This window comes from Amblyomma mixtum, chromosome 2 (genome assembly GCF_055824585.1).
Source record: "Amblyomma mixtum isolate Tamu chromosome 2, ASM5582458v1, whole genome shotgun sequence".
Classification (NCBI taxonomy): domain Eukaryota; kingdom Metazoa; phylum Arthropoda; class Arachnida; order Ixodida; family Ixodidae; genus Amblyomma; species Amblyomma mixtum.
In genome coordinates this window covers 68913300-68937849 of record NC_143013.1, presented here as the reverse complement: position 1 = coordinate 68937849, position 24550 = coordinate 68913300, and the positions used below count along the sequence as shown (strand labels likewise).

Below are 24550 nucleotides of genomic sequence, written 5' to 3'. Positions count from 1 at the left end.
ATTCTCATACCTCTGTGTTTCTGCCAAGATCAGCACTGCTGCTACGTGAACAGCAGCATGCGCTTTGTTGAACTGCTATGATGTGTGTTCACCCTTGGTAAACTGGGTGTACACGCATCGTACTTTGTAGTGTACGGTGCACATGCATACGTTCTGGGGCAGTTCCGATGTAACAAATAAGTTTTCCCTTCCAAGTTTGTCTCAAAGGAACTCAACGATATTTTCAGGGCGATTGCTTTATCTAGCACTAGCAGTGTGAGTAGGCAACTGCGGTTGAAAGAAGCTATGATGGCAAACAGCTGGCAATTTTTAGGTCAGTGTCACTGATAGAAAATCTAGTCCATAGTTTTAATTTTTATTTTATTTGGTTTCTTTGTTTAAGACATGGGAGGCTAGGACTAAAGGCTCTCGGAAAACCTGACAAAGGCTGAATCTTCCCTGTGCACACCACGACAGCAGCAGCTTTTGGGCTTAGTACTTTGTCTTAAGGTGTTGGCCTATTCGTATGAGTGCCTGAATTTTTATTTTACTATTTGGTTTGTCGGTTTATGAAATGGGAGGAGTTAGACTCGGGTCCTCGGTGGAGATAGGGGTCCATTTGTTTATACGACATGTTGCAGGAGGGAGATGAGGCGTAGATGAACTTCTTGGAAGAAATGTACAGCTTGGTTATTTATTTACAAACTATTTACACATCGACCAGGGGGGGTGCATCAGGCCAAAGCTCGCCCCTACGAAACTCTGTCCTGCCTGACCGACTTAACTCCCGCTGTGCATAACGGCTCCTCGTTCTTCGGAACGTGGCCAGAGCAAAGCTTGACCCTGTCGGCACTCTAGCGACTCCGACTCTCCGCCAAGAGTCCCTGCCCAAGTCTCCGTTTGGCACCAAAACGCCTCCTTAAATCAGTTTCCCCAGCATTCTGGGGACCATTTAAGTGACCAATCAGAAATGAGCTTAGAGCTAATCGGAGCATTTTCTCTCAAACTGAACGGACCAATGAATGCACACAGGTGCCCACGACAAGGACCAAGTCAGTGGCGCCCGGGGTGAGGTGTGTACGGCCCACACTGCCCGCAAACTCAACTCCTCCTCACCAAGATTGTTGTGGGTACACTTGCTGTACGCACAACAAATTCTCTACACTGCCGTCAGCTGAAGCCTCGAGAGGAAACGGCAAATAAAAATGGCGCACTCACAGCAAAACAGCACACACACAAAAAACAAATCAGGCATACACAAGACGTTAGCATGGGTCAAAGAAAGCATCCCTGCAAGCAATACAATTATACAAACGTTACACTGCCTACATAGGCGAAGCATAAGAGCACAAATATTACCAAGTCGTAAACAACAATAAACGCACAAGCTGAAGCACCAGTTCATGCAGCACAGTACAAGAAGAAACCAACATCGGTGGAACCCCACCCGTTCCGTCCCCGGTAAAACATGTGGCTACCACTGCCTACCTTTTGCTGTGTGGCAAAGGTCTTATCGAGTCCTTCCCCTTCAGTTCATGTCCGTCACTCTACCATTTCCTTCACATCTACGGCAAGTGCAAAACATGCCTTTCTCCGCTCCTCGTCATCCGCTCTGACAGCTACTACTTCCTCTATGGCTTTATCCACGAAGGGTTCACACACCTCCCCCACCGCACATTCACTATACATCACATGTTGGTACGCTGTCGCACGCTGCCCTTTCGGTTAGTTTTGAGGTATGTGACCTTTTAGCTGACTCTTGTGTGTCCCACTCTTTCGGCTTAGTTTGTTGGCAATCCCGCTGGTAGTGGCCTGGGCGGCCGCAAGAGGAACACTTGGGGGCAGGCCTACGACCAATATTTGTTAGGTCTGGCCATCTCGGCTTATCCCCTTTTGGGATATCTGCCCCTCGCTGTCCCATTTGGTGGGGGCTCCTTATGCTAGCCTCATATTTTTCAGCGAGTTTCGCTAGCTCTCCAGGTTTAAATTGTTCTCCAGTTTTGTGCTGTGTAGGTCCTCAGATCATCGCTCATACGCCATTTGAGCCAGTCAGAAATGAGCAATGTAAGCAGCTCTTCTAACGATTTTATCTTCTGGCTGCTCAAGTAATACTTGAGGAGAACTTACAACCTGGTCACGAATAGATTCCACGTTTCATTCCCCTTTCTGCCTGAGAAAAACCTGCGTTGGTATTCCTTTGGTGTCAACTTTAGTTCCGCCAGCATGAACTCTTTGATTTCCTCGCAAGTCAGCGGCGCCCAGGGCGAGGTGCGTATGGCCCACTGCCTGGCGGCCTGCATACTCAACTGGAGGCTAGGACTAAAGGCTCTCGGAAGGCTTGACAAAGGCCGAATCTTCCCTATGCACAGCACAACAGTAGCTTTTCGACATAGTAGTACCTTGTCTTAACATGTCGGCCTATTCGTTTGAGTACCCGAATTTTTATTTTACTATTTGGTTTCTCGGTTTACGAAATGTGAAACTAGGACTAAAGGATCTCGGAAGGCCCGACAGAAGTCTAATGTTTCCTGTGCACAGTACGGCAGCAGTAGATTTTTGGACATTGTCTTAACACGCTGGCCTTTTCGTATGAGTACCAGGTTTTTGCAACTGTGAACCTTCCCTCAACAAAGCAGCCATTTCTTGGCCCCTGAAGCTTCTTTTCCTCACCGTAATGTTACTAGCATAGCGCCCTCCTATGCCGCACCACGGAGGCACTCACATATGGCGCCATAACGTCAACTGTGAACTGTGAAAGAGGAGCGAAATAACATGCACAGCACATGTGCGTTCATAAGCACAGCACGCACAGAACCTGCAGAACCATTCCAGAAGCCTGCCAGGTTGGACCACTTTGCCTGGCTCTCTGTTGCGGCCCCACGATTCCCAAGACTGACATACTGAAATCTAGGAAGGCTTGCCTGAAGTGGCAGGTAAAGTGTTTTCTATAATAATCGTATAGCAGAATCTCGATCATACAAATCTTGCGGGACCATGAAAAACAGTCATGTCATCCAAAATTCGTATAATCTAAAACTAACTAAATTCATTTGCAGAAACATGGAAAGGGCATTCACGCAGATCTGTTTACGGCTGACAGGATTTATTTGTGGTCGCACAGCCACCGCTGACTGCTCTCAGTGCACACTGCATGACTGGTGATCGCGATGTTGGTGATGGGTGGGCCGAGCTTAGTGCTCAAGGGTGCGGTTGCAGTTCGCACATTAGTCTTATCCCTAGTGGCGCAGGGGAGTGTTCTGAACATTCGAAACTCTGCTCATTGTACACAAAGCACTCCACCCAGAAATATTATAAATTCATGTCAACTGTGATCGTGTCATTGATATTCTACTGTAATTGCTTACGAGGAAAGAAAAAATCACAGTAACTGTCTCACTCAGGTTGGACACCTGAAGTGCACATTAAGGCAAGGGATGAATTGGACCCAGCACTTGGCAAATCAAACAGCCTGCTGCTGTTCCTGTTCTAGCGATGCACGAGTCTCTCCATTCAAGCTAGAAAGCTGGCCTGTGGACACTGGGCCACGCGCTAGTCAAGACACCAGGGGCCAAAGAAACACGCCGAAAGCCCGATGAGGGTGGTTTTGGATCCCTTTGAACCGGAACTGCATGCCAGTTGTTTCATGCACAATCAATCAGAGCAGCGTGGCTTTTGTGGTAATTGCTTTAATGCCACTGCAAGGTTTTTTTTTTTCCTCTGCAGCTCTCCTCAAGATTTGTACAATCGGTTACAAATTCAAAAACCTAAACACAGGACAAAGGGCAGTCATGCGGTTAAGAATAGCACCTACGCACCATAATCATAAAATAAACAATCACAATAAAAGCTAAATAGTAGGTAGATACAAATGTACATAAGCAAGATGGTAGCCTGCACGTAAGCACTCCCATGCCAACACCCGAAACTGACAACACAAACTATCACTTTCTACCAGTAACTCGAGAGGATAGATTTTGTCAGTGGTGTCAGTAGGCCAGCATAAAGATAAAAACACTTTCTTAGACATTTGCCACCCAAGAATATGCCTTACTAATATATATATGGACATCTGGTGGTCATTATTTGCGTGTGATGCCCCAAATTTAAGCTTGTAGCTGCACTTTTAGTCCAGGCAGTGCTATTCTGGATTATAATGGCATTCTTCTTTCAAGACGTTAGTGACGGCTGCATTTTATACATGTACTACAGGTCAAGAAACACACTGATTTTTTTATGATTTTTAATATCTTCAGCTCCACACGAGTTCCTAGTCACTCAACGAAATGCTTTTACAACGAGCATGCCCAGATGAGGAAACAGACAACTAGTTTATGCACTGCACAAAAAAAATTTCTGACGTAATGCCTGTCAGTACCGTATTTTCCGGTGTATAAGACGCACCCGCCATATATGCAGGCTGTAATTGGAAAAGTTGGTATATAAGACGCACTGATGTATAAGACGCACCCCAATTTACCCTGTTAGGCTAGTAAGGATTAATTAAAGATGCTTGTGCGGCCATCGCCAAAATGCACCGTACCTGTGAGAGGTTATTAAACAACGCGAATTAATCGAAAAAGGCAGCACTCCCGCCATACACGCCCACGTTCTTGCAAAAAAAAAAAAAAAAAACGAAAGAATTCTCCTTATGTCCATAACAACATTACATTTTTACTTAAAACCTTCGAAGTCTTAATCTTCGGATGCGCTATCAAAAAGTTCGCCCATTTCTGGAGGCAACACGGCTGAAACATTCTCTTCGCACTATGTACGTACTACGTATACGCGGAGCAAACAAAGTTGCAAAGGGTGAATAAAAAAAACGTCAGCTTGTCTTGGCTTGTCTTGACAATGGTGAGAAGCATGATTGTCGCCACCTTTTGGCATTTCACATTTCTTTTGCTTGGGGCCTCCGAAACGGCCGCATGTTTATGAACCTGGAAGTCGTCATCCCCACCGTTTCATGATAAAGTTCACCTAAAAAAGTTCCACACCGCGGTCCTGGTATGGAAGTATTAACCGTGTTACAACCGCATCATTGGTAGTGATATATTTCGGTGAAAAAAGCTTGCACGTGAACCTGAGTAACTTCTGAACTCGCAAAAAAAAAAAACGAAAAATTCGCATATAAGACGCACCCTTGTAGAGGACGCACCAGCAAGATTTTTGAAAAAAAGCCATGTCTTATACACCGGAAAATACGGTACGTCCATTGCAAGCTGTTTTCTGCGCATGTTTTACAGCTTGGTAACCTAGCAACACGGTGATTGGCTAAACAAACATCTTTCAGGATTCGATAGGAAAGGTATTTCAGCAGCCAAAAATGATGAGAATGGCGAGAAAGGAATGGAAGGCTTCATGAAGCTCTGAAACCAGGTTTTTTTCCCTTTGTTTCCATTTCTGTGGCTCGGCAGGTACAGCAGCGGTATCGGTATTCAAGCAGCGTGAAGGTACCATTGCACTGACAGGTGATGCAGCTGCAATTTGAGCAACTGCTATCGGCAATGCCATCACTTTTTCAACTACACATATGCCACAAGTGAAACATACTGTGCGTTTGAATGAACATGCAGACTTTCCACATCAGCCATGAATGAAATGGCTACAGCATAAATGACATCATCAGTGCATCAGTCACAATGAAGGAAGCAACATGAAAGTAATGTCAGAGCAAGACGGAAGCAACAAATGCTTATTAATGTTTGTCACATTCATCACCAAAAAGCAGTTATAACAAAGCCACCAGCAGTGTCGTAGCACATCAGTTGCATTCCAGAAAAGCCATGGATGCAGTTGAGGCGAGTGTCGTGCTCCAATTATGTCGCATAACGTATTGTGCGTTTTTATCATAAAGACTTTCAAAAATTTTCCCGCCTCAACCGCTCGCTCATTTGCGGTGAAACTGCACACAGAGCTTGCGTATTATGGTAACTTTTGTATCATAGCAAGTTTTACAACGGTACTTACTTAGTTGAGCCGTGCACGATGCGAAATCGTAGTTGTCTGCATAGAGATCGTCGAACCAAAACCCGCAGACGCCGTTTTTTCGCTGAAAGGCGGCAGTGGCGTTATCTGTTTTCAGCAGTGAAAAGCGTCACGACAAGGCGCCGAGGTAGCTGAGGTGAGCGTTGCATGAAGCGCGTGCCTACACTGTACGCGTGCCCTTTGAATATGCCGTTTTTTCGGCTAACTGAGCGAAAAAAAATATCAGAACAACTGATTTAACGAGGCTTTACCTTTCAGATGATATTATTTGCAAAATCGCCACGTCACCTTGTCGTGACGCTTTTCACTGCTGAAAACAGATGGCGCCACTGCCGCCTTTCAGCGAAAAAACGGCGTCTGCGAGTTTTGGTCCGACGATCTCTACGCAGACAACTACGATTTCGCATCATGCAGGGCTCAACTAAGTAAGTACCGTTGTAAAACTTGCTACGATACAAAAGTTACCGTATTGCGCAAGCTCTGTGTGCAGTTTCACCGCAAACGATCGAGCGGTTGAGGCGGGAAAATTTTTGAAAGTCTTCACGATAAAAACGCACAATACGGTATATGCAAGAGGCCATAGCCACGAAGGAGTGGCCGGTCGCACAAAGGAAAATATTGGGACATTGACCACAAACACACTGCACAACAAGATGCTCAAGTACGTGCCCACACAATTCGTACACCATAAAGTACTCATTGCAACTCTGCCAAAACATAGCTCAAGCTCAAGCATGGCAGTATTCAGGGCAGATGCAACAATTGCAAAAGCACAAGATGGAAAAAATTGAAAATTGTGGGATTTAATGTACCAAAGCAAGACAACAGGCTATGAGGGACGCTATAGTACAGTGCTCCGGATTAATTTAGACCATTTGGAGTTCTTAACATGCACCAACATCGCATCATAGTACACCTAGTGCTGATAACCCACATTACTACAGGCACAAATGCCAATAAATTTTTTTGTTGGCTGCTAAGTTCCAACCCCACAGGGAAGTACATCATTTAAAAGGATAGACACATGAAGTTTTTGTGTGTCAGCATTTTTGCTTTGACAGATCTTTAGAGGCATAGTAATCACGAAAATGAGCTCAGGAAGTCGACTGCAGCATGGCTATTTAATTTTAACCCATTTTCTTTACTATTGGTTTCGGTTCGCTAGTTTATGGTTTATGGGCATTTAACGCCCCAAAACACACACATCACGCAGCAAAATTCACTGAGTTCTAAGCACCAAACAGCCAGCACTGTGACAACACATACTATAACACAAACACTCGATACCATGCAGGTTCGGTACACATCAAAACAATGCACAACCACTACAGCAATAACTGAGGTCACGACATACGATTACCCAGATGTTTTTGCCAGGAACACAAAATGACGCATCAATTTTCACTGGACATGAGGGTTTAAGGGCACGAAATGGGGTGAATAGCTTACGAAGTACACAAAGCACGACATGAAAAGGCACTCAACATTCAAAAAGTGCCTGAACAAAACAAAAAACCACCGGATTGGTTCCAAAAATAGCTGCACCTTCAAGATAGAGTACACATCATTTATCAAAAAATAAAACCATATCAGCAAAAGCCATTGAAGCAGGAACTCTCTGTACCTCAATATCACAAGGGCCCTGGGAAAGCTTAAAGGGACACTGAGGGAAACTGCCAGCAAATTTTATTTGTCCTAAAGATCGGTTCTATGGGTCATGCTGGGCATAGTGAGGCTTGCCTAGCAGCATCACGCACATTAGTTGCTAAGAAAATCGCATTAAAAATTTTTTTGCCATTCAATTCAAACTCATGTGACGTCCACACCAAAAAGGAGTCCATGATCACAATTTTGAAGTTAATGGAGCTGTAACCTAGCCTCTGGAATCCATGCAAAAAAAAAAACATGCTGATGCACCTCGCAAAAGGCCGCCGATGGCGACGCCCGTATTTTTATTTTTTGCCCTTCCTCAGCTTATTAACCCTTTCACCGCCACTCCCGAGATAACTTGGGATACCACATATGCACACCCCCTGCCTCTCCCCAGTTAACTCGTTTTGGCTTTTTAACTCACCCCCTGCCGCTCCCGATAATACTCGTGTAAAAGAAAACTATGCAAACATGTAGCGCCATCTATGGAGAGACTCCGTAAATTCATAGATCTTGTAGGGTAAATTTTAAACAACAGATGGCGCGCATGTTTCCACATCCGAGTCGCTTCGTTTTGGTTTCCGCACAGGAGCCATGTCAGGCAATGTGCCACACTCATCCGCGCTTTGACGGTCGAAGAAATTCAAAACTGCTTGTGAATTCGAAGTCAAACGATAATGAGAACGAGGAAGGAGCCCACCTAAGGGCCTTGCCGAGTGATGTCAGCGATGAAGTCCCCGTTCCACCGAAAAATCCGCGTAAGAAGTGGAAATTCGACAGGCACGATTGGTGCTGGAAGATTTGATTCAGTACAACTAATATCTATAAGATTATCCTGAATAAACATGTCTACATGCCCTGCAGAGCATTTTAGTGCGTTACTAGCAAAAAATTTCCAGGAAACTAACATGCGAAAAAAAACCCGGCAGGGTGTGTGCAGCTGTGAGTAAAAAAACCTGGCAGTGAAAGGGTTAAAGCTCCCATTTACAGCGTAAGTAATGTCTTTGTTGTTAGAATACGGTAACCTATCAATACAGGCCAACTTCATTATGTCCTCAGTGTCTGTTTAATATAAGCATTAGCGGCACACCTGAACTTTGCCTTAGCACCTTGCAAATTATATTAAGTACATTAAAAATTATAAGGCATGCTAGGATTCATTTACATGATGTCAAGGAACTACCTAGTTAAGACATAGATCATTTAGGAGTTGTACAACACCCCAAAAAGGGAAACGAACAGTTAAGTTAAACCCCTCCCCACTTAGCCATAGCATATAGTTTCAGGCTGACTCGTATAATACAGTGGCTACACTAGTCCGTACACTCACTGAAAACATTTCAAAGTACTGCATTCACTTTCCCCACGCCACCTGGCATGGAAGGTATACGGCTGCCACACTCAAATATTGCCAGAACAGGAAGCACCAACCCTTGCAGGTAATTTTTCTCAGAACGTCTCTGTGCTTTCCCCTATTGCACACAAAAATGTGCAAGGTGCTACTCAAACAAGGTTCAAAATTGATTTTTTCAGTTTCATTCAAGTATTAGTTCATGATATTGCTGACGTTGGCTGAGCGAACTAGCAGAGGTTTAATTTATCACTGATTATAACAACGCAGTAAAGGCTGACAAATGGAACCACCAATATAACTAGTACTCTGCCTGGAACGTCAGGTAGTGGCAGGCATATATACCTTCCAAGTGCGATGGTGTGGATAGGAGGAATACACCTGGCATGACAACGGTTTGTCTCCAGGCTCCAATACACTCCCCAGCTTCTCCAAGCTAAGAATATGCTCTGCTTTTGCACACAGCAACTCTGCTGCTACATTCAGTTGCCTGCTATGGCAACAACTGATGGCACACATTGTTTATTTGGAAACAAATCTAGCACCAAGCTACAGGAAATTATATGCAGTTGTGTTTGGGCATGCATGCTGAAATAATGCACCTACCATATTCCAGCTGGGCCCAACAAAAGCCAGCAGCAGCATATTGTAAATCCTGATTACACAGCACTTGCACATCTTGAAATATTAGTTTGGTCAAGATATTACGCCACGGACTAAACTCCAACGCTACGAGACAGAAACTCTGGGCACAAGACCTTTCACAACGCCCCTTTTACCGAAGAGAGTTTTCTTTTGTAGTGAAAGCTACACTAAGCAAGCAGAAGCGCATTTCGCAGTGCCTACCAAAGGCCACTACTGCGCACGTGCTGTTACCATAGCAACCATGGCGTCACAGCAGCTGGAATATATAAGCCAGAAAGATGCGCTCGCTCCTCAGATGCGCACCATAGAAGAAGGAGAGCAGCCGTACTCGTCATGGCAGCAGTGCAGGCTGCATGAAATTCGAGTCTTCCGATCCAGAAGTCGTCGCATGGTACAAGGCCGGCCAACAGCGCGAAAACGAGGCGAAAACGAGGCGAGAAAGGCCAAGCGGGTGGCCGAGACACCCGAAGAACGAGAGGAACGTCTCGCAAAGAGACGCCTCGCCAAGCTGCTGAATGACGACGACGGCTTGTCGCTACTGAAATGTCAGTAGAAGAAACTGCTTTCGCTATGTATATCCTGGCCTAGCTGAGCTAAGCCCCTGCCAATTTTTTCTTTTGCTGCATTTTTAAGACTAACTTAAGGTGGATTTACTGCAGTACTGTCACATTCAGTGTCACATACAATATCCATGTGCAATGTTCAAGTTCATGCCACAGCATACTCCTAGGATGAACAGTGGCACCAATGAGCTTAGCCCTTCACAAAGACTGGTTGTCAACAGCTGGCCTTGCAAGTGAAGCCACTAGCAATATCAGACTGTGATGATAACAGCATGAACGAGTGAGATGCTAAGCAGAGTGGGTATGGTGAAATCCTGCAGCTGTCATTCATATCTGAAGTGCAGGAGGTTTTTGTGCGTTGTAGATTGCTACGAGACTACACCCAAAGATAAAAAAAAAACAAGCACTCAGCATGCCTCAGGACAGTGAAGAGCTGGACGAAGAGGTGTGACGCAGCATGTTCTGGAAGTGCATGCTCTCGATGGCGGTCAGGGGTCGAGCATCTTCGTGCACTCGCTGGATGGACAGCACGCCGGGCTGCCTCCGCTTGGGTGCGGCACCGACGACGACCGGCTTGCGTGCGTCCGGCACGTAGCCAATGCCCAGGCGTGTGCCAAAGATAAAGTCTCCCACATTGCCTCTCAGGGGCTGCAGCAGTTCCATCAGTTCACTGGAAGCGGAAGAGGAGGATGCAGCTGCTGACCCCGAAGCGTGGTGTTCGGGGCGCTTGCCAGTCGACGTTTCTTCGTCACGGGCATTGTTGTCATCAATGTCAGGTACAACTTGAAGGGGTTTCCCACTCGTGGCCAGGGTGTTCCTGCCAAACAGCAGCAGCAAAAGAAGAGAGACAACCACATTGAATTCATGCGTGCAAGACAAGACGCAATTCTGGGGATACTGGGAACAAACAGAAGTTGGCGTGCATCAATAGATTACTGTGTTATAATTAAAAGGCGGGCCTTGTGCGACATCAGGTATTTGGGTGCAGGCCTTGTATTCTAGAAGGCGTTCGCAAGGGATTCGGATAAATTAGGCATTTTCACTAAGACTGTGCAAAACTCGCAAGTTAATGCCTGCTCCATAACTGAAACAATACATTGCGGCCATCAGCACTACCACCATCAGGTTAAATCCACTCTCGCAGTGAAATGATGGAAAGGGAATCACAGGGAACATGAGCTGGGCCCTTAGGTGCCACGCCCCCTGTCCCCCTTCTTACGCACCACATGGCCAGCGTGCTTTCCACAGACTCGAGCACCTCGTCGGCCCTCATCCTCTGCTTGGGGTTGAGCACCAGCAGCTTGTGGATCACCATCCGCGTGTTCTCCGACAGGGGCGATTCCCTGCAAGTGCAGATATGGGGGGGGGGGGATGTTGCGTCACCATCAAATAAGGTAAGGATACTGGCATACAGTGTAGGGAGGCCAGCACCCTGTTGTCTCGCATAAATAAAATGAGGCTGTTACGCTCAGTTCGTTCTGACTGCGACAGGCAGTGAGGTGACATCACGTGTTGTTTGCATGGAAATTATATCCGACATGACCGCCTTTCATGCTTAGCATCTACCTTCGATTCCTGCAAATTAGGCACCTACCTCTACATGACAATACCTCTGCACTTCTTGTCTAGCAATAACAGTCGAGCACACTTTGTAACGAACGCTCGGTTAGCACGAACAAAACCAATGTGTACACTACGCATTAGGCATGTGCAAATATTCAATGATTTTGAATATTCGGTCGAACAGTACTAAGTATTTGATATTCAATTCAATCCGAATGTTTGGTAACCGAAATCTTGAAGTATACTGTGGCATCCTCACGGCAACCTGTGCATGCACAGTGGCTCCCCATGAAAGCGGATCGTGCTATGCCAACTTTCCCTAATCGGAGGGCTTGCAACTCCCTTGACTTCCGCGGAACGAATTTGAGCAGACTGCGGCTGCCGCAGTCGCTTTTCTTAGCTTGCTCACGGCCTCAAGGTCTTCAAAAAGTTGGATTCTCCTCGCAGCTTTCAAGCTTAGTGGTGAAGCCACCTCACAAAAAAAAAAGCGCCGTTTTGTCGTATTTGGCATTTATATGCCTCGCGATCCTGGACTTCGCATGTGCCTCGATGTCATCATTCCGCAGGAAGTACATCACCACGGCCAGATGCTCTTTATTATAGCCGTTTCGAAAAAAAAAATATTTACAGTAAAAGCTCGTTAATTCGAACTTCACGGGACCGGGAAAAAAGTTCGAATTATCGAATGGCCGCGAAAAAACCGGCAAGAACCATTTGCATTACGGTATATGTACCGTATTTACTCGCGCAACGAACCCACTCGCATAATGAACCCACCCATCCCCGACTTTTGCCAAAGAATTTGAGAAAAAAAAAACAAAAAATGCATCCCTCCGTTTCACGCCGTCACGGTCCACAACGCATTTCTTGGCGGTGCGCCAAGATGCTGCCCAGCGATAACATCACGGTGTGTCTACTTTTGGCGTTAGCTCTAGCAAGTGGGGAAGCGAACTTGGCAGAGTGCGAACGCTTGTCCGGTTACACAAGCCTCGTTTTCAGTACGTTTACCTTGTTTGCCTTATCGTGCCATGGGCAATTGGGGCGGACGCCATCTACTGCCACTCAATCATCGGGACGCGCGATAGCAGCAGCAAACGCCTTTTGCAGCGAACGATGCTAAAAGCCGACGTCAAGATCGCGGCGGACCGCGTGCTTCCGTTGGCGACTGATGGGTGGAAGGATGGACGACATTCGCAAAGAAAAAAAAAAGTTTTTTCGCGCATAATTTGTAGCGCCCGTTCGAAGTCATAGCCTTTCACGGGCGTTGGCTGGGACCGCACCGACAGTACTTATCCGTATTTCCGAATTAACAGGGCTCGAATTAACGAGTATTTAGTTGCGAGTTCCGGAGGTTGCGCGGAAAAGAGGATAGGCAGCCGCCGCCGCCGCCGCCAACCCCTACCCTCCGGTGCCGCCGCGCCGGCGATGGCGCCATGTAGGCTTTAAACACTCATCCACGGTTTTATCTGGTTCCATCTTTTGTCCCCGTTTAGGACTTGGGCAGCCTCTAACTATGCGGAGATGCTTTCTTTTTGGGGGGGGGGGGGGGGGGGGGGGGGGGGGGGGGCACGTGCTGTGTGCCAAGCCGCACAGGCGCGGCGGCGCGCAGTTCGAATTATCCGTAGCGGAACCGACTCGCTTTCGAATTAATGGGCTTTTTTATACACAGATCTCTATGGAGCTTGGCCGGACCAAGCAGTGTAGTTCGAATTATCCGAAATTCTAATTATCGAGGTTCGAATTAACGAGCTTTCACTGTACTATAACCGAAAAAATTAGCAGTCGTCTATGGAAGGCGAAATGGGACCGCAGCTTTACTTTACTATAACAAAGTTTTTACCATAACCGAGTTTACTATAGCGGGGTTCTACTATCAAATGAAAAATTTAACCGGAGACAAGTTACACACACACCTGCAAGAGACAAAAAGCCGTCTGTCACTTAAGGGGGGACCCTGGTCTTGAAAAAAAAATTTTATTAATCTAGATATAGTAATGAAATTTTCAGGGCACATGTATTTTTGTGTGCTGATTTTAGATATGTCATTTAATTTTGTGTAAAACAATTCCTTGAGCACTTATGCAGTTTTTATGCAAGTCTTTTGGAGAGAGCATATAAGAAAATTTGCTGCAGGAAACTCGCTGAAATGAATGCCATTGGGCTCTCTTGACACCAAGGAATGCAATAAGGGTAAAATTATCATCCTGGCTATCATAGAACATGAGTTACAGGGTACTGAAGCTGCCACTTCAGAAACAGGAATACACACTTTTCTTCTCATTTCTGAAGCGACAACTTCAAAACTCTATAACTCAAGTTCTATGATAGCCAGGATGATAATTTTACCCTTATTGCATTCATTGGTGTCAAGAGAACCCAATGGCATGTATTTCAGCAAGTTTCCTGCAGCAAATTTTCTGCAAAACTTTTCCCAAAATACTAGCATAAAAATTGCACAAGTGCTCAAGGAATTGTCTTACACGAAATTAAATGACATATCCAGAATCAGCGCACAAAACTACATGTGGCCTGGAAATTTCATAACTGTGACTTCATTAATAAAATTTTTTTTTCGAAGACTAGGGTGCCCCCTTAACCTCAACATCCCCAGTGCTTGTGTGGGCACACCCAGCAGGATGGATAACCGAGATGGCTGGTACTGGTTTATTTTATATAGTAGAGGGCACAAATGGATTGCAACACAAAGCAGAGGCAAACACACGCACACAGCCCTGCACTTCAATGCATGCTCTGTGAGGACCAAGGGACCACAGACTAGGCCACTCAGCAGGAAGCAAGGCAACGGCTCACTTGGGCAGGGTGAATTCAGCAGCCTTGATTTTCCTAAACAGTTCCTGCGGGTTGGAGTCGTAGAAGGGGAACTGTCCGTAAAGCATGGTGAACAGCACCACACCCAGCGCCCACATGTCACTCGGCTTGCCCAGGTAGGGCTTCCCTGCAAGGCCGATAGGGACACACTGTCAGTGCACCTTCAAGGTCGTCATTGTTCGCACAGCAACTACAAAGCAAGCTCACCCAGGCTCACATCCACCACCATCATCATCATCATCATCAGCCTGACTACGCCCACTGCAGGGCAAAGGCCTCTCCCATGTCTCTCCAATTAACGCTGTCCTTCGACAGCCGCGGCCACCATATTCCCGCAAATTTCTAAATCCCATCCGCCCACCTAATTTTCTGCCGCCCCCTGCTATGTTTGCCTTCTCTTGGAATCCACTCCGTTACCCTTAAGGACCAGCGGTTATTTTTCCTTCGCATTACATGCCCTGCCCAAGCCCACTTCTTCCTCTTGATTTCAACTAGGATGTCATTAACCCGCATTTGTTCTCTCACCCACTCCGCCCGCTTCCAATCTCTTAACGTTACACCTATCATTTTTCTTTCCATAGCTCGCTGCGTTGTTCTTAACTTATTCCGAACAATTTTCGTTAGCCTCTAAGTTTCTCCCCTGTAGATAAGTACCGGTAAGATACAGCTGTTGTATACTTTTCTCTTGAGGGATATTGGTAAACTGCCATTCATGATCTGAGATAACCTGCCATATGCGCTCCACCCCATTCTTATTCTTCTAGTTATTTCCCTCTCATGATCTGGATCAGCTGTCACAACCTGCCCTAAATAGACATATTCCCTTACCATTTCCAGCACCTGGCTACCAACTGCGAACTGCTGTTCTTTTGCTAGGCTGTTGAACATTACTTTGGTTTTCTGCATGTTAATTTTTAGCCCCACCATCATCACTGTGACTCAACATAATGGCACAGCACAAGTATGGTAATGCCAGGCCAAATTTAAATGACATTAAAGCCATTCATGAATACTATGAATTTGCAAAACTGTTTTCATAGCAGCCCGAGCCACACTAATTGCTCACTATAGACAAACATGAAAAAGCAAAAAATTTCATCCTACTCACAGGTGGTGTTCATGTTTAATGGCCTGATCGTACCATGCATCCCAAGCACCACATTGTACAAATGGCAGTGGTACTGCAACTAAATGATGCTCATGATCTCAAAAGCAGTTTTCCTGGCACATGCAAAGCACCTGCTAATCACAATCAAACCCATCAGCTGACAGCTTTAACCCTTTGAGGGTCGAATTATTTTGAAGAAAACTTTCCCAGGTGGTCAAATTACTTTATTGCGGATCTTGAATCTACAAAATGTATATAATCGAGAATAAGTAGTAAAAAAAAATTAGGAACAGTACTTTGGTGACAGCATCACTCACAACTGGAAAATGTTCAATAGAATTTCACGAGCGACGGTGATAAACAAGCTAAGAGCAGCACCAATAAAGATAGAAATCAACTTCCGCCGCCTCTGCAAGAGAGTGCCCAAAAAGAGAAAACACGTTTCGCGCGACTCCGTTGCGATCCCGCGGCGGAATCAAAACCGCGTAGGCGCTTTGCCGCAGAGAGCGAGAATACCTCGCCAGCAACGGTGATAAGCAAGCTAAGAGCAGCGCCAATAAAGATAGAAATCAACTTCGGCAGCCCCTGCAAGATAGTGCTGACAAAAAGAAAACTCAAATTTCGCGTGACCCCGTTGCAATCACGCGGCGAAACCAAAACTACAAAAGGGGTGTTGCCGCAGTCTGTGCCGCCGCGCTAAAGCTAGACATAAGTTCTGCTTATCTCCGTAAGAAGGCAGCACAATATTCAAACACTTCTTGTAAGTCCTAAGAGGTGGCAGCACCCCCCAGTGAGCACGCATTGTTCTTTTGGCGCAAAATTTCAAACGGAAGATCGAAACCGTACCCGTACGGCAAAGACCTTGCGGGACAGAAAACCGCCGCCGTACATATACGGCAAAAACCTTCAAAGGGTTAAAGAAACACATAGGACAACTCCATCCAATATTTGTCCTCAGCGAAAATCGATTCTAATGCTCTTTCTGGCTATGATGATCTTTGTCCAGTGCCCGTTCTAGTGCCAGGAACAGAGCCCGTTCCGGCAAGCCCACCACCCCCGCACAGCACCACCCACCACTGAGCACGTCGGGGCTGATGTAGGCGGGACTTCCGCGCTGGTCCTTGAGGAGGTCATTCTCGTTGATCAAGTGCTTCCCCAGGCAGAAGTTGGTGATGGTGACCCTGCGCTTGCGCTTGTCAAACACCATGTTGCCCAGCTTCAGGTCCCGATGCACTATGTTCAGCTGCGCAGATACGGAAGAGGAGCAACATGTCGTCCCCAGTTAAAACGGCGAGTTGAGCGAGTTGGTACATCTTGAGAAAAAAACAGCACAGGAACAGGGACACAAGAAAAGAAGACGCCCGCCTGCGTGAACATAACACCTCTTTGAAAGGGCCCCCTTCCTCGAACCTAGCCTTGCACTACAAAGAATGTGGTAGTAACACCTCCGCGCCTGCTGCCCAACAATGTTTTCCACTTTTTAACGACACAAAGGTATTGTACACTCACAAAGATAGATAACTAGGGAAATTAACGAAGCATTTCATGTTCAGAAAAACCATGACACATGCGTAAGCACCCCATCCGTCCTCGTTCATGACTGTGAGATAGCGTTTCTTGAAGATCATGGCTGATTGTAACTTCATATCAGTGTTGTTGGCGTCGATCATGCGTGCTCCTGGTTGTTTGTAGAGTATATTTTTTCGTGTTCCGTGCAATAAACCTTCAGTTGCTAGTAACAGCGCCTGTCCCGTCGTCTTCTTTTCTTGTGTCCCTGTTCCTGCGCTGTTTTTTTCTCAAAATGTCCCCAGTTAATTTTCAGTTTTAGAGGGAACAATCATTTATACCAACCTTATACAGGCATTTTGAACACCTTTACACAAAATTCATAGCAAATAGAACTAATATATCATGATTACAACTATCTTGGTTATTTATACATAGAATTCAACCACATTTCGTAAACATATGTACCTCATCGTACTGGCACCACACCACAGTACAGTTACAGGCGTCCATTCAGCTTTTGAAGTTAAAAATTCAGCACCCTCTCCACTAATCTTAATCCCTAAGCTAGCCTTGCTAATCCAGAGTTCTGTGCCTCTTCAAATGACTGGTAATAGCTACCATTTTTTTTAGTTTCAGCAGCACGTACCATGAACTCTTGAGAGCTCTTTGCAATGTGCCAAGCTGTGCTTCAAGCAAGGCATTTTGCAACCAGCAATCCCTTTAACTATACCAACTGGAACTAGTCCTTATATACCATGCGAAATTTCTTTGCATTTGGAATTCAGTACAGGGAAGTAGTAACTAGTCAGTTTTTCAGCCCTCAACTACCATGCAAAAACTTTTAACTTTAGGCTACACGTCACCTCAGCTTTAAGGCAAGGCATAAGTGATAGTAACAGGCATTGTGGGGACGAAGGCTGCGTTCACTTTCCCGCATTGCACCCCCTACTGTAGTTAGCTCCTCCGAAACGCGCTCTTCTCAGTTTTGGTTACTTTAACTAACAGGGGAGGGCGCTCGCGTCGTAGCGACACCAGCGCCACGGATGGCGTGTTTTGCTGCTCGCGTGCGGGGGAAGGCTCGCTCTCTTCTGCTCGGCACTGGGAACGCAAGCGGACGTTTCCGCGCGCCACTCCGCTCTTCGCCGCGAGTGCCTCTTGGTCGGAACTTGCTCCCGCCGAGCCCGTCCCGTCGGGCCTCGGAGTTTATCCCTTTGCCCTACCGTGGGCGAACGTTCGCTCGTAGCCGTGCTGGTGAGTCGGACATCCTCGATTCCTCAGTGTATTTTGTTGCTAGCTGGCGTTATTGTTGTTATAGCAATAAATGCCTTGTTTGTGTCATCCAGTGTGTCGTTCCTTTGTTCCCGCAGAGCACGGCCCGCCGTGGTCGGCGTGCGCTCGGTAGCGTACGCGACCGCGGGGTGGGGTAAGCGCGGTTTTGAACTGTGTCAGCCGCGCTTAAACGGGGAGAACGTGTTTATCTCCCTATTTTAAACCCCACAGCATGTAGTGCCTCTTTTGCTAGCATGCTGCTAAACATGCACGCACTTTGAGGATATTTATGAGCTAAACGCACACATTACTTGCATCCACTATGGTATCTTTTTAACATTCACCATCACTGCGGTCAGCTTGCACAGTATTGGTAGGCACTCCTTAGCATTGTGCAGCCCGCAGTGGTAAGCCCTCATTACACGCCCCATCCATAGAATAACTTCCCCAACAGCCACCATACACGATTGGTGTTGAAGGCAATGAGTTAGAGTTCAGCACAAATTACTGTGCTGCATTATTGAAACCAATATTGTGCCACTTCATTCTCTTGCATTTATTTTTCCAATTTTTTTTTATCTTTCTCTATATAGTAAATATTTCTCTAAATTTTCTTTTATAAGGTGTCATGACTGGGCCTGCAAGAGACCTTACAGTGGACACCTGATGTGTGCTACCCTACTCTCGCACCTTACCCCGCCGCGATGGCTCAGTGGTTACGGCGCTCAGCTGCTGGCCCGAAAGACACAGGTTCGATCCCGGCCGTGGCGGCCGAATTTCCATGGAGGCAAAATTCTAGAGGCCCGTGTACTGTGTGATATCAGTGCACGTTAAAGAACCCCAGGTGGTCGAAATTTCCGGAGCCCTTCACTACGGTGTCCCTCATAGCCTGAGTCGCTTTGGGACGTTAAACCCCAATAAACCAAACCAATCTCACATGTTAGCCAAAAGCTGGCTTGATCTTCTGAGATTCTCATTCTCACGTCATTCTCATTTCTCATGCATTTCCCTGTGGAATAATTTACCGCCGAGTTTAAAATCGCCTATGTCTTTGTCTATGTTTAAATCGTATTTAAAAAGTTTTCTTTTGCAGCAAAATGTGGAGTGAACTGCTTCTATTCCCTTTAGAAAATTCTTGTCAATTATTTGCTAGAAATTTCTACTTTGTTTTTTTTTGTTTCTTGACAACTGTATCCTTGTATTCTCAATTGTTGCTTTATATGTCTTTTCACAACGCTGTATTTTGTTCAATATTATTTATAGTGGGTTGTTATTCTGGTTTTGCTTGTCTGTTTGTTTTTGCCCTGCTAATCTATTTCATTCTCATTATATAAATGTTACTTATTTAAAATACCATTGTTCTTACTGCTAATTGTACCTGTCTGTGATGCTGCTTGTTTTTTTTTAATCAAGTTAGTATTAATCTACCGGGGGTCCCGTGACAGTCGCTCGACTTTGGGACCCTCGCCTGTATACTGAATTTATGTAACCGATTTGTACTCAATAAATTCTTATCTTCTTATCTTATCTTAAAAAAAAGTGCAAGCCGAAAGGGCACGGAGGCGTGACTGACCCCGTGCAGGGCGGTGACGATGCGCACTATGTCCTGGAAGATGAACAGGGCCTCCCGCTCCTGCAGCCGCTTCTCCCGGATGACGTAGTGCTGCAGGTTGACCAGGTCGGCCGTGTCCGTGCCAAAGTCGTGCCGGCACAGGCAGTCCAGCACCAGGCACAGGCGCTGCTGCTGCCGCCCCGTGTACACCAGCCCCTCCGGGGTCTCCCGCATCTCCCACGCACGGTCCTGGGGCACCACACAAGGCACAGCGCTCTTTTAGCGGCACAGCTATGAGAGAGCGTCCTTTGGAAAAAGAGGCAGTACCACTGCTGGACAGCCACAGAACAATAAAAATGCTTTTAAAGGGACACTGAGGAGAAATTGAAGTTGGCTTGTATCGACACAATACCAGCTCCTGATTACAAAAACGTCACTCATACTGACAACAAAGCTCTTGTAACATAGAAAAGAGCAAGAACCAAAATACAGGTATCGCCGCCACAGGCCAAACTCGCAAGTACAAGCGTGATGACGTCATAGGACAAAGCAGTGTTGCTAGAACCAATGGTTCTAGCAACACTAGGACACGAGAAGCCACGAATCACTGAGGCGCAGCCAATGCATGCGCAAATCTCCTTGACGTCGCCAGATGGCGCCACGTACCCGGCAACTACGCGTGCGCCTGCAGCATCGGGACCAATCAGCGCCTGCTCACCGGCGGTAGGCGGGCTCCCGGTATTCCGCTAACCGTAACAAGGTACACGGTATGCTAAAGGTGTCTATTTGCGAGAACTTCGTTGACAACTTCGAGAGCGGGATCCATCGTAACGGTGGCAAAACGCCGGTGCAAACGTAAACGAAGCGACGGTAGCGACGGCCGCAATAGCCGATAGATGCCTTCAACGTGCGGCCGGCGGTAGCTTTCTTTTTGGCTGCTGCTAGGCCGCACTGCTGGCCGCTAGAAATCACGGAGTCTGCGTTACGTCATGTGTACGTCATGTTTCACGTCATTTAGTCCTGTGTCGTCATAAGAGAATCCCAAGTTTGAATCAGAGTCGCGGGAAAAACTTTTTAAACTTCGAATCCAAATTTCGTAGAAATAAATGCATTTTTCGCTGCCGGCCAAGTGGCAACAAAGCCATGAAATGCCGAACTATTTGATTTTGACAAAACTTCAGTTTGGGCTAGATGGTGCATAGCTATAAATGAAATGAAATCTAAGCGCACACGAAAAACGCACACAAGAGGAGATACACACAGGACAAGCGCTTTTTCATTTATATTTGATTTTGCTTTAAAAAAATCATTCACAGAGCTCTCCTCACTGTCCCTTTAGATGTCTCTTGAATTATACCTTCAACATCCACTTGGAAGGCACTGCCAAGAAAATAATCTCAGACAATAATTTTATTTTTCTTTTGCATGCAAGCATTTCAAGCAATAAAACCCTGCTCAGTCCATTTGCCCTTACTCAGACCCTACTACATGCTTAGCTTTCTCAGGCCTATCAGGGTAAGTATGCCTGTCCTTTGCCATGAAGGCGCACTACGTTTTTTTTTTCATTCCCCATATTTCTTTGTGTGTGCTCTTGTGCCAGGGCACACCCAGGTCCTCTCAGTTGAATGTGTGGCCTCGCCATAATGCACACAGCAGAGCGATATATTTCCAAAACAATCCTAGGGATGTGCTCAAGATAATGCTCTTCTTCCCACATGATGCCTGAATCAGCTTAGGTATCCTTTAAAATGGGAAGAAATTACAACATCCCCAAAAGCGCAGGCCATAACTATGCAAAAGAACCTGGGCAGCACTAACAAATCTTCACCTCTATAATTTGTCTGTGTTGGTTCTGAAGAGGGATGTAACAATAAGCAGAATTCACCTGGGCACAGGCATTCGACTAAGACTTGATTTATGCTGTATCAAAGCTTTGCAAATTTTTTACAGCTGAAAAAGACAGGAAAAGGAGACTGATTACACGAAAGGCAAAAGTGGGGAGAGAAAATGCTTCAACTAAGGATGAACACGTCCGTCCGCTGCATTGTGAGGGAACAGATGCAGTGCAACATGAAGACAAAGAGAAAAAAGTGCAGGTATTTATCGCACACAGTTAAGAGCCAACGAAAACCTCAGAAAACTGAAAACTTCCTCCAACACCATGTGAACATTAATAGTTAACGTTAACTATTAACGTTAACTCAAGTGAACGTTAATAGTACTACTTATTTCCTAGGTAGGAAACCCAATCTATCTTGAGATATTCTCCTGAACACTGTGCATTTAGACAGCCCATTCAGCCCTCCATTCATTTATTCTCACAACAGTGAGCCACATTGCTGACAATGAAGGAGAGCCCTGTGAACGGCTCAACATTCATTTCGACCACTTGGGGTCCTATAAAAGGGACTGACAATTTATCAGAACGGGATGTGCTATTATTATGTTGAAAAGAGAAGGACTTTGGCATATACTGCCAGAGTCAAGCTTCTCCCATATGACTGCCTTCCCCAGAGACATGTGAAACCAAACTGATCAAAATTTCCCTAGTACCCCCTTTTGATCGTCTACCCATTTTTACCTCCCTTCTAGTGTGCTAATGCGTTTTGTGTTGTTAGAATGGTTTGGTGTCACTTGATGGTTTCTTTGTAATGTTTCTTGCACCATAGCACGACTTCACAATAATGAATGAATTAATGATTTTTACACAGAAAGGAAGACCCCCAGTCAATGTTACAAATATCACGTTAAGAAATGAACACATATGTACACATATATTGGGTGTTCGATCCCGGCCGTGGCGGCTGAATTTCGACGGAGGCGAAATTCTAGAGGCCCATGTACTGTGCGATGTCAGCGCACGTTAAAGAACCCTAGGTGATCCGATATTTCCGAAGCCCTTCACTACGGCATCCCTCATAGTCTGAGTCATTTTGGGACGTTAGAACCCCATAAACCAAACCAAACATATACTGGCAGAATCAAGACCCATATTCTAAATCTTGCAAAATGTGCTCCAACAAGATGTGCTCTGCATGTAGCTTTTCAATTTTTAGACAAATAGGTCAGTCCACCGTGCGCGGAGAGACATGGAAGTCAAACGAGCGTCAACGGACACTGCTCAATGCGCCCACCAAAGCTGCTGCAGATCAGGTAATTGCGGGGTATTTTCATTCCCCGTAATGCAACGAAGCAGCTGATCGGCTTGCCTTGAATATTCCGTGGTGGTGCACAACACCGTCCTGATCGTGCAGCATGGACAGCAGCGAATACTCGGTGTGCAGCAACATTTTGCCTTGCCGGTCCTCTTGGGTTTCCTCCTCTGGGTTTTTTATGATGAGCACCTGAAGTAAACAAAGCGATCACTGACGGTTATGCTATAGTCGATGACAAAGTGCAGCTTAAGTGTGTATCATACGACATGCAGCCCATTTAACAGGTGAATTGCAGTTACCTTAATAGTGTAAAAATCGTCTGTGCCTTCTTTTTTCGCCAAGCACTGCGTGATGCTGCAGACTGGTGACGTTCCTAGCTTCGGCCCTGAAAAGTTTATGACGATGATGAAGAATACCCAGCAGAGCCACAGTGCATGAAATACAGACAACAAGCCGCGAACAGTTTCGACAGACCTAAATGCGAGCAAAAAACATAGCAGTCCTAGTTTGAACCCATGGCAACTAAGCAGCGGCAAAACACATAACGTACGTCATTTTTCATTTTTAAATTTGCATCATCGTGATTTCTTTAAAAGTAAAATGCTTTTACACCAAAAGAAATAAATGAGGTAATTCGAGTCAAAACCCGTGTCAAAGTCACCATGTAGGCCAGTACTCGTATCTAGTGATAAAACCTTCAATGGTTAAAGATTTTTTTAAATGCCACAACGCGTAGGCTATGGAGGGCTCCGGATTCATTACGGCCACTCGGTGTTTGTTAACACGCACTGATCGACATCCCAGCACATGTGCGTCCACAAATGCAAAAAACGTGAGATGTCTTGTTAATGCGTAGGTCATTTATTTTTTCAACAAAGGCGTTGCAGCAATTTCTTACAAAAAGTAGCCGTGGCAGCGAAACGGCCTCGGCTACAAGCATGAGCAAGACCATTTACCGAGTAAGTATGGACCGGCCTTCCTCACTGTATTCAACTTGACAGGTGTGCCTTCTTTCGGGCACTCGCTGCTCGTCGAGGGCTGCGGGTCGTCGTACCTAGCCCGCTTCATGCTTGCGCGCTTGAGGATCCGTTATTCGAGGAAACCATTTGATTGCACTGTCTCATGCGTCATTGACGCACAGCCGCAGCCATGAAATAAAATACGCAAACGCATGTCAGACTAACGTTCGTTATCTCCCGCTTGACCAAAACATTGTCCACAAGTCAACCTACAGCGAGAAGAAAACGATCGCGCTAACAAAGCAACCAAGATCGAAGTAATCTCGAAACGAACCAAACAGCAGACACCACAACAATCACAACGACGCCATTGCTATTAGTGCCGCAGAAACTCCTTAACGTACTTTTTTAACGTTTTCAAAAAACTTTGTCC

General features: G+C 45.9%; 1 protein-coding gene across 1 annotated transcript; it reads right to left on the bottom strand.

Moving 5' to 3' along the window:
* Positions 1–6748: 6748 nt before the first annotated feature.
* Positions 6749–24475, bottom strand: LOC149359655 (serine/threonine-protein kinase 40-like). The gene is made up of 8 exons (XM_089571801.1): positions 24115–24475; positions 23458–23543; positions 23213–23347; positions 20025–20252; positions 16748–16916; positions 14548–14692; positions 11397–11516; positions 6749–10990 (listed from the first exon to the last, which is right to left on the bottom strand). The coding sequence occupies exons 1-8, from the start codon at positions 24224–24226 to the stop codon at positions 10591–10593; spliced, it is 1395 nt and encodes a 464-aa protein (XP_089427927.1). The 5' UTR covers positions 24227–24475; the 3' UTR covers positions 6749–10590.
* Positions 24476–24550: the final 75 nt, after the last annotated feature.